General features: G+C 45.9%; 1 protein-coding gene across 1 annotated transcript in view; it reads right to left on the bottom strand.

The window, feature by feature from the left end:
• Positions 1-7,006: 7,006 nt before the first annotated feature.
• Positions 7,007-11,270, bottom strand: part of LRP4 (LDL receptor related protein 4) — a 51,825-nt gene continuing 47,561 nt past the window's right edge. Inside the window, exon 38 of the mRNA XM_065944668.1 lies at positions 7,007-9,503. Within this exon, the coding sequence (XP_065800740.1) occupies positions 9,171-9,503 (333 nt within the window). The 3' untranslated portion in view covers positions 7,007-9,170. The remainder of the gene's footprint in view (positions 9,504-11,270) is intronic.

Genomic DNA, 11,270 nt, shown 5'->3' with positions numbered 1-11,270 from the left:
CATGTTCATTTATAAGGAACTTATATAATTATGGTATATCCATTCAATAGAATACTATGCAACTGTTAAAAAGAATACAGTTAATCTATATGCACTGGTTAGAAAAATGCACAAATTTTATTTAATTGAAAAAAAGGCAAGTTGCAGAAAAGCATACATATATGGACTGGTTTGGGGGCTTCCCCAAGTGCCTCAGCAGTAAAGAATCCGCCTGCAATGCAGGGGCCATAGGAGACACAGGATCGATCCCTCACTTGGGAAGATCCTGTGGAGGAGGGCATGGCAACAGACTCCCGTATTCTTGCCTGGGGAATCCCATGGACACAGGAGCCTGGTGGGTTATAGTCCATTGGGTCGCAAAAGAGTTGGACATGACTAAAGTGACTTGGCACATGGAATGATTTTATTATATATGGTTATAAATGTATGTGTATATGTGTGCATGCCCGAAAATGGTTAGAACAATACTGGAATTTCAAAAAACTTAAGGGGGATAGGACTCTTTAGCGAGGGAAATGAATCTTTTACCACTGACACGTTAAAAAAATTTTTCTTAATAGAAGGAGAAGGGAGACTGTCTAGTAGTGGGAAAAGTATGGCACAGAGATAAGAAAGTACATTTTATGTTGGGGGTTGAACCTGTGGGTTGATTTAGAACAGGGTTCATATTAGGAAGTTATTGGGACACAAGAGTAGCTGAGAAAGGAACAATTTTTGGAGAGTCTTGAATACTAGGGTAAGGAATTTGTACTTTATTAAAGTAAGTACAAATTAACTGCCTTATTAAAGTAGGCAGTTAAGAGCTACTGAAGATACCTGAGCAAGGGAGTGACAAAATCAGAAGCGAACTTTAGGAAAACTAACTAGCTTGATTCTCTAATTCTAAAATGGGTTAGAGTTGAGAGCCCAGTTAGGAGTCTGATATGAGCAGTGGAAATGATGAGAAAAGATTCAAGAAACAGGGAAAGTTTTGACAACAGACTGAGTTAGGAATAAAGGTGAGGGTGAGGCCCATTTAGAGAGATGAGTCAAAGAGTGTGGCTAGGATTTGAGCCTAGGGAATGGGAGGCAATGATTGCCCAAATGGAAGTAGAAAGTCAGGAGAAGCCAGTCTCAAAGGGGAGACAAGGTGTTTTGTTTCAGACCTATTTACTTTTACATACCAATGAGACATGCAAATGGAATCGTGTAAGTAGGCCTAGGGAGTCCAGGATGAGAGTTGTGAGAAGAGATTGGACTCAAGTGATATAGGTTTAAGAATCACCTCCATGGAGTGAAAAGATGAAATTGTGGATGAGACCACAGAGTGGGAAAGTGGAGGGAATGAAAAGATGAGCGATGAGGACAGATCCACCGGCAGAGGGAGCGGGCAGGAGTCGATCTGAGCAAAAAGGTCACCCTAATCTTTGAGAAACAGGCTAGCAGTATATAGAAATAGTCTTCTTCGGTCATTGATCATTGAAATGTTTACTTTATTTAAATATTATCAGAAATAAATGGAAGATTACATGTAAGGAGAGAGTGATAGTAACCTGGAATTTGGTGAATAAACAATGTACAGAGTCTAGATCCTGGAGGTTTAGACCTTAGAACCAGATGGCAAAATCCCTTTTTGTCTTATTTGATTTAGATGCAACCCCACTAGAAGGTGGGCATGAAATGTCTTGATTCCCTTAATTTATTCATTCATTCAGCAAATATTTTTGAGCACCTAGTATGTGCAGTGACTGTACTAGGCATTTGGGATTATCCATAAATAAAATATACCTCCCCACCCAAAAAAAAACTCCTCCTCTTATGATGCTCACATTATAATGGGGAAACATAAACAATCAACACTTAAAAAATCATATAGTATGTTATTGACAATATGTGCAATGGGAAAATGGAAAAGAATGAAACAAAGTAGAAGGAACTGGGAAGTGCAGTTGGAAAGACTATAATTTTATGAAGGGTGGTCAGAGTTTCATTGAGATCACATTTGAGCAAACACTTGAAAAAGGCAAAGCAGTTCACCATGAGTGTATCTAGAGGAAGAAAGTGCTAGCCAGAGGGAACAGCTATGCAAAGACCCTAAGTTGGGTGCATACCTGGCAGGTTTGAGAAAGAGCAGAGTATTTAGCAGCAGGAAGGTAGTAGCAGCTGCGGTCCTACTGATAATAGAGAGAAGGGAATAGCAGATTCTGTAGAGTCTTGTAGAAACCTAATACAGTACCTTGCCCATAGTAGATGCTCAGTGTTTAGCAAGTCCAGGATTATCATCAAATGGCATTTATCTATGTATTTATTAGACTTATGTGCACATACTTTATTCCTGGGATCTCTCCATAGTTCTACACATGGAAGTTAATAGTGAAACCCTTGTGGACATTAGATATCTAAGTGAACACTGTATTATTGCAACCGGAAGCAGGAAACAAATGCCAAACATTGTGGCTTCTGAGTAACTGTGCTGAGCATTTCTGAAAAGTCTGTAAGCTTTAGGACAGTGCTCATTCCATCACAATCACAAGCCATTTTGGTGGAAACATCCGTGCCATGGGACATGGATCCATCCAGCCTAAAAGGAGCAGCTTCAGTGATTAACTTCAGCTCTCAGTCCAGGTACCCCCTGCATTATTCCCTGGAGACAGCAGTGGCAACATTAACACAGATCTTATGTGGCTGTGGGTTTCAGTGCCTTGACTGGCCTCCAAGATGGTAAAGTCTATCCCATCTTGTACTTGGTTGCATTTAATAGGTGCTGGTTGAATGAAGGGATGAACAGCTTTTTTTTCTCTTATAGTCCATTTCTCCTTAGGCCCCAAAATGCAGGCTGTCCAAGAACTTTGACCACAGAAGCATCAGCTCCACCAAAGAGGAAGTATGCAGAAAGGAGAGATTAGGGACCTCTCTAGCAGGCTGTCAGCAGGCTTTTAAGGGCTGAAGGAAAAACCACTGAGAAGGGCAGGATAAGAGAAAGTTCTTGGCTCTTTGTGTCTTGTAAAATGAAATAAGCAGATTGGATAGCCTTGGGGCTAACTTCAGCCGTGGGTTTAAACACAGACCCTTAATTAGGCTGTCTGGATCTGTTTTAACATCACATCAGGGTGTCTAAAGTTGTGACGTGGAGCCTTGACAGGAAATAAAATTCTGTCCCCTATGCAGAGCTCTACTTAGCCTCTGTCGCCTGGTTAATGGGAGAATGATCTGGAGAGGGAAAAAATGGGTGAGTGAGGGAATGTTTCAAAACAAAGCCTGCCTAAAACATCCCCCAGCACATATCCTACTAGCTGGATCAGTTGAGTCATCTTCATATATGAAGAAAAGGCATAGACTGTTTCTTAGCCACAAAAAGGGTTCAACCACATTTCTTTTATCATGTCCATTAGTAGAAATGACTAAAGTGCCCTTGAATGTCAGTGCATTATGCTTAGAACCTCCTACACCCTCAGCTCTTATAGATGCTCTTTCCCGGTTCCTATGCACCACTGACTGTTTTCTTCTGGCCTAGGTTTGATGAAAGCTTCAATTCATGCCTTGGAGACCTCTTTATGTTTTACAGAGATCTATTCATCTTATTCTGCTCTATTGACTATGCCAAAGCCTTTGACTGTATGGATCACAATAAACTGGAAAATTCTGAAAGAGATGGGAATATCAGACCACCTGACCTGCCTCTTGAGAAACCTGTATGCAGGTCAGGAAGCAACAGTTAGAACTGGACGTGGAACAACAGACTGGTTCCAAGTAGGAAAAGGAGTGTGTCAAGGCTGTATATTGTCACCCTGCTTACTTAACTTATATGCAGAGTACATCATGAGAAACGCTGGGCTAGAGGAAGCACAGGCTGGAATCAAGACTGCTGGGAGAAATATCAATAACCTCAGAAACACAGATGACACCACCCTTATGGCAGAAAGTGAAGAAGAACTAAAAAGCCTCTTGATGAAAGTGAAAGAGGAGAGCGAAAAAGTTGACTTAAAGCTCAACATTTAGAAAACTAAGATCATGGCATCTGGTCCCAACACTTCATGGCAAATAGATGGGGAAATAGTGGAAACAGTGGCTGACTTTATTTTTCTGGGCTCCAAATCACTGCAAATGGTGATTGCAGCCATAAAATTAAAAGATGCTTACTCCTTGGAAGGAAAGTTATGACCAACCTAGACAGCACATTAAAAAGCAGAGACATTACTTTGCCAACAAAGGTCTGTCTAATCAAGGCTATGGTTTTTCCAGTGGCCATGTATGGATGCGAGAATTGGACTATAAAGAAAGCTGAGCGCCAAAGAATTGATGCTTTCGAACTGTGGTGTTGGAGAAGACTCTTGAGAGTCCCTTGGACTGCAAGGAGATCCAACCAGTCCATCCTAAAGGAGATCAGTCCTGGGTGTTCATTGAAAGGACTGATGTTGAAGCTGAAACTCCAGTACTTTGGCCACCTGATGTGAAGAGCTGACTCATTGGAAAAGACCCTGATGCTGGGAAAGATTGAGGGCAGGAGGAGAAGGGGACGACAGAGGATGAGATGGCTGGATGGCATCACCAACTCGATGGACATGGGTCTGGGTGGACTCCGGGAGTTGGTGATGGACAGGGAGGCCTGGTGTGCTGCAGTTCGTGGGTTTGCAAAGAGTCAGACATGACTGAGCGACTGAACTGAACCCTCAAAAATACCTTAAACATTCCCACCCCAGGACCTTTGCACGTGCTGTGCTGTTTCCTCTTCCTTTGCCTAAATATCCTGTCCCAAACACCTGCATGGCTGAGGCCTCATATAACAACCTCAAATATTTCCTCTTGTCATTCATGTTCCCCTCCCCAGCTGGTCACGCTGTCGGATCACCCTGCCCTTTTTTCCTCTAGAGAATGCTTGTCAAGCCCTGAAGGGAATCCATTGGCTTGTTTATTGTCTGTCTTCATGCCACACCCTCCTCCTCCACTGATCTTAGCAGATTCGCTCCATGAGACTTGGTCGGTTTTGTTCGCTCTAATCCCAGAGGTGACAGCGGTGCCTGGCACAAAAGTAACACCCAGTAAGGAAAAGGTGCCGACAGAGGATGAGATGGTTGGATGGCATCACCGACTCGATGGACATGGGTTTGGGTGGACTCCGGGAGTTGGTGATGGACAGGGAGGCCTGGCGTGCTGCAGTTTGTGGGGTTGCAAAGAGTCAGACAGGACTGAGCGACTGAACTGAACTGATTCATCTTCGGTTGCACAGTTTGCTCAAATAATATAGAAAGAAAGGCAGTGACTGTATTTTGAACATAACTATTAATAGTTGGCAAAAATGTGTCCAGTTGGTTAGAATTTGACTCATTATCTCCCTACTTAGCAGTTCTAGATTTTATATCCAGAAAACCAGACAAGGAATTCTCAACTCTTGTTTCAGCCCCAAGATTTCCTGGAAGGAACATAAATATAAGTCTCAGGCCAGAAAGGACCTCAGCAATCATCTAGTTCAACCTTTTCATTTTACTGATCAGGAAGCTAAGAGTGAGCATACATGAAAACAGGGTGCTAGTCCCTGACGCTGTTACAGAATTCTTAACTTGCCACTGGTCAAATTCTTGTCAAGACCTGGGCCATCAGGCCAACCCCATTCTCCTCTGCCACCTCCTGCTGAGGCAGCAGGACAATCACAGGTTAGCAAAATGCATCCACCAAATTTTCTTCTTCCAGAAACACATCCAGTTTTCCAGGCAAATGGTGTGTGTTCAATGCATTCATTTTTTTCTCCCCATTTGAAAAGTTCTTCCTGACTTCCCAGCTCTAGTGGTCACTGTTCATAGCCTTGGCCTATAATTCTGAGGCTCTGGAAAGGGGCACTTCCTACAGGTATATAGGCTTGTGCCTTAGACTGGATTTCATTTCTTCAAATGTCCTCCTTTCCTCTCTGCTGTGATTTTTTTTTTCTTCCCTAAAACAGAATAGTGGATGGTTGTCCTTGAGCTATTCTACTTGTTTTTGTTCTAGCACACCAATCCCTCACCAAAGTTAGAAGAAATATACATGACAATTTATACTCAGATCTCATCACTTGTATACAAAAGGATTCGGTCCTTCTTGCTTCCTTTTTCTTTTTTGAGGGGGTGGGGTGGTATTGGTGGACTCTAAGCTCTGTGATATTGTCTTTCTTGGTCATGCTTGGGCAGTGTCCAGCCCTTTGCAGATGAATAAATGGATGAATGAATGGGAACAATAGTCTATAAATGGTTTGTGGCTTAGAAAATCAACTATTGACCCCTGACATCAAATTCTGTATCTGACATTAAGACTTGCATGATTCCCAATCTTCATTGAAAGGTATTATGTCCAGAGACTGAAATGGGATTCCCCAGTGCCTTGTTCTAGCCTCGAGATGTAATGGATGGGCTATGAGTAGACAGCTTCTTAAAAACAAAAGGAATTTTAGTTCATTTGACCCATTCTCAGAGTAACTGTGAAACACAACCAAGATCAAACAGAGCTAGTGGTAGACCTGGGACCGGAATTAGCCCTCCTTGTCCCCATCCCAGTGCTTTTCTTTTAAGACATCAAACAGTCTTGCCAGTGACCATCCCTACGGGGTGAATTCAAGTTCTGTGATACCAAAGTCGTCTTAGACCTAGGACAGAAATAGAATGTATGTCACGGCCATACATGCCATGACGCTTCCTTTCGGTGCTCAAAGAAGGCTCCGCTAACCATCAGGACACTTTTTTCCATTGGGTCTGGATAGAACCTCGGGCAGCCATGACCGACCAGAGTTGGCACTCACAGTGAAACCTACCAGCCACCCTGCTCTAGAGGGCATCAGGATTTCAGAAGTCAATGAACTCTGGTCTTAACCTGTCTCCTCAAGATGAGCTGAACCTCCAGCCAGGAACCTCCCACCTTTTATCGCTCTGCACATCCCCAGAGGGCTTAGTGGTGATGTCTGCAAGCAGGTCTCCACAGCATGTTTCAGTCAAGAGACAGAGCAGGTGCAGTTACTAGTCATGACTCCAAGCCAGGCAAGGTGATTAAGAAAAGCTAAATTTATATTAAATTATCATAAAGTCCTAAAATACTGAACATAGTGGTTAAATAACTCCAGAAAGTCCAATCTCTCCAGTGAGTAACGTTAAAACCATTACACGTGAGCGTGGGAGAATCACTTCCATTAGTTTAGGACAGAGAGATTTTGCTTTTTACATAGTAAATCAGTGCTCAAATAGATATTTCTTCAAATATGTCCTTTCTACATTCTGAACAGCCCAAGTGCAATAAGATCCTTCCCCCTTTCCATGTGAGAAGATACGGTTTGGCTACTTTCTCTCCCCATCCCCAAGCCGCAAATCCAAGGACCCAAAGTGCCCCTCCTTTTACTGCCCCGTCAAATGTGAAATATCCCCCTTTCCTCCCAGGAGGGGGACCTTTCTTTTCCTACTTTGTGTTCTGGGAAATCCTGCTTGGCCTGGCCTGGCTGTCCTTTGAGGGTCCAGACCTGGGGCTGGCTATTGAGAGCAGGGCTAAGAGCCTGGCACCTGTATCAAGCGATCTCAGAGCCGACAGGAAAGGGTTAGCTCTGGTCTTCCCTTTTCACTCACATGTTTGGCGGCTGATTTCTCAATGCCAGGAGCCCCAGGACATGTTTCAAATTTGGAAACTCACCCTCGAGGCACCCCCATCCATCCTCAGCTCCTGTTGTGGCTTCTCATCCCTGGGTGAAAGAGGTCTGGATGTGCCCTGGGCTGAAAGGGCCTCCTCGGTGTTTCTCTCTACCTTTCTACTCCTTGCCCCCCTGACACACACACTTTGCATCTTTATTTAGGCCTCTTGGCCACAGGTGCCCACAAGGCTAGATCAGAATAAGCACATTAGGCACTGAAAAAAACAAAACCCAGAAGAGCTAGGTAGAAGTTTAGGACAGTAAGAAGTCTCAGTTCCGCCATTTGTGTGACGTGTGCCTCTTCTGTGAATAAGCATGAACCCAGTGACGGCATCTCAGCAGGGAAGGGAGTCACCTAGCTGGGAGGACTTGGAGTGGGAACTTCGGCACCCCCAGCTGCAGGCTCCTGTCCACTCGCTTAGATCCCCGAGCACCTGAGAGAACGCAGGAGGCTCAGCCTCATGGACACTTCACTTTAGGCCCTGGGGGCCTCGAGTCTCTGACCTGATCGCTCTTCCCAGCCATTTGTTGACCATAACGGCCCTCCTTTGAGAAGCTGCTCCAGGATCTCTTCACTCAGAATCCCAGAGAATAAGGAGGAAAGAGAGTGGCAGGACGTTAAAAGTTCAGGAGATGTGCTATGTTTGGCCTAAGAAGCACTTCTCAGACATGGCAGAGACCCCGTGCTGAGGGCCCCCACACTTACTCAAGCCACCGGCTCACAGTCTGGAGGCAGCAGGAGGGGATTCGTATTATCCAGCAGCCCTGTGATAGGGACCCCCCCCACCCCCACCCCCACCCTCAGTCATCTGAAGGTAGAAGAGGCTCCAGGCATTCTGGCAGAAGGAAGAACAGCTTGAGCCAGACCCAGATAGATTTCTTCAATGCCTGCAGCTGGAAAAACAACTCTCAGGGCAAGAATAATATTCACCGCCGGCAATGGACAGGTCACCCGGCCCGATCACCCTTGAAAGCTTTTTCATGTTGCCAACACCCTCGAGGCTGGAGGTTCCCCAGATGCCCATGCCAGCTGGGCTGACTCCTCCTCCTCCTCTTAGCCTCTATCCTTCATCTCTCTCTCTGGACATGACCCCAGCCCCCGATTCCAGCCCCCATTCAGCAAGTTCTCCTGGAGAAGCGGTCAGGCCAGCTCTGATGGGGGGAGTGCCGTCCTGGGTCATCAGCTCTGGCGGGGCAGGCAGTGAGGGTACCAGGGGATGGAGGTGGAGCTCTGTAATGATGAGGAATCGTTACCAGACCTGGTTTCGGGGCAGCGGGGTGGGGGTGGGGGGGGCTCAGGATGGATCGCAGGAGGTGAGGTTCGTGGTACAGTCCAGGTCTAAATTCTGAGGATGCCCCATCATTTCTGGTGCACAGGTAGGTACGAACTTGGATGGAAACAGCTCGCGCAGAGGGCCCAGGGAGCAGTTAATGGGGGTGGGAGGAGGAGGAGCAGGACCAGCACAGAGGAAAGGGGCCTGCCGTACAAGCGAGCACGAGGACCGGGAGTCCACCAAGGAGAAGGAAGAGGCAGGGAGGGGAATGTGGGCATTTAGACCTGGCTCTCCGAGGAGAGCTTGCGTTCGTGTCTCCAGCCTGTGTCAGGCAGGGAGCCCCGTCTTTCAGGAGTGGCTGCGGTGTGGACGCTGCTGCACTCGGACTGCTCTTCCTGCAGCAGCTGCTCCGTCTCCATGTCGTCCAGGGAGCCAGAGCTGGCCTGGATGGACACGGTGTCTGTCTTCATGCACACGTGATCCCGAAGAAGGCCCCCCCGGGAGCTGCGCAGTTGCTTGAGGTCATCCCACTCGGCATCGTCGCCAGACAGGAGGCAGATGCCCTCTACAATCTTGACCTTCTCCTTGGTGTAGTTATGGTCAGGTCCACCCTGGGGTGGAGAGCGGAGAGACACAGTCAGTTGATCAGCTCCCTCTGAAGTGGGTGGATGGAGTAGGAGTGGGTGTGAAGAGTGCAAGGATCTCACAAACGGGGACATTTAGTCAGAGCCAATGTATAAGGCTGAGCCTAAAAGGAAAGGAGCAGCTTTGACGATCATTACCATTTATCATATGGGGAGGCGGGAGAACCGTGACTTCCCGGCCTTGCATGAGCCACGCACTGGCTGCGTCACCTGGGCGAATCACTGAACATCTCCCAACCTCAGGCTCACCTCTTTAGAGCAACAGTATTCATACCTCATAACCAATGGCTGTGAGCGTCAAAAGAGGTGATCCATGAAATGCAATTAGTAGGTGCCTAACACATAAAAGCTAACACATAACATGCACTAAATCATGTTAGCTATTGTCACATCGCTAATGTGGTTTATTAATGGGACAGCATGCTAAGATACCTGATCAGAAGCAATTGACCGAGGCTGTTAAATGTTCATTTATTCAAGATTTTAAACCACTTTTGTGCTATTTTATTCTTTTTTTGTTTTTAAAGTAGAGTTGATTTACAATGTTGTGTTGGTTTCTGGTGTACAACAAAGGGATTCAGTTAAAATTCTTTTCAGATTCTTTTCCACTAAAGTTTATTACAAGATATTGAACATAGCTCCATGTTCTGTTTTAGTCTTAATTCTCTTCTTTCTAATGTTCTTAAGAAAAGTTTCAGAAGTTAAGGCAGAAAGGCTCCAGAAAACCCTCTCATTTGGGTTCTAAGTGTCAATCCACTGGGGTCCTGTAACCTACAAGCTTTTGTGTGAGGTTATTCTGACTCTGCTCCCATGAGTCTTGGGGCCATTCTCAAGCAACCAGGGATCGTTCCAAGGAAGCCTTAAGTTCTGCTCAGGCTTCTCCCTTTTTGGATTCCTCAAAGGATAGCCTTACTCTTGGTTTCTGGGAGATACGAACCAACATGCCACCACTGCCTAGAGAGAAAAATGGGCCATGGCTTGGGTTCTGTCCCTGGGATAGTGTTCCTGCCAAGAGCCCTGCAACTGCTGCTTTATTTTAGTAACAATTCAATTCCACAGATATTTATTGAGCCCCTACAATAAGCAGGATGCTTTGACGGTTACACAACATTGTCCCTGCCCTCTGGGAGTCACAGCTCCCTCAGTCAAGCAGAGAGAGACACACCACACAAGCCCACAGGCACGCACACACATGCCCAGTCTCCAAGCACACGCTCCACGCCGGATTAGTGTCAGATAAGATGCAGAGCACTGCGTCCTCATCACAGAGGCACGGGGGTGAGTCAGGAAAAGTGGCTGACATTGCACTAGCAATGGGGGATACCACTCCCTCTACAGACACACAGCAAGAGGTACCTGAAATGAAGAGGAAATCAGAAGAGAAAGGGTGAAAGACTATCAGAGGGGTGAAAGAGCTGCTGAGGAAAAAGCATACAACAGGAGGAAGGGTCACATGACTTTAATGTCTAACCTAGGGCCCTCATTGGGGTTCCTTTCTGGGGGCATCAGACACGCCAGGAGCCCAAGAAGCTTCAAGAGTCTTGCTCTCGGAGATATTAATAGAGAAGGGGGTCTGTCATCCCTGAAGCTGCAAGCTATCCCTACAGGTTCTGTTTTGGCTTGTAGTAGAAGGTTTATTAATAGGGGAATTCGTGGATCCTGAAATCACATGCTTATTATGTACAGCATATTAGTTATGCAGAGGAGCCCTGTCGGTGTGAGGGCTGGTTTTGA

The sequence above is a fragment of the Muntiacus reevesi genome, chromosome 9, assembly GCF_963930625.1.
Source record: "Muntiacus reevesi chromosome 9, mMunRee1.1, whole genome shotgun sequence".
Classification (NCBI taxonomy): Eukaryota; Metazoa; Chordata; class Mammalia; order Artiodactyla; family Cervidae; genus Muntiacus; species Muntiacus reevesi.
Note: the sequence above shows the minus strand (reverse complement) of the source record. Positions and strands in the feature narration are given on the sequence as shown.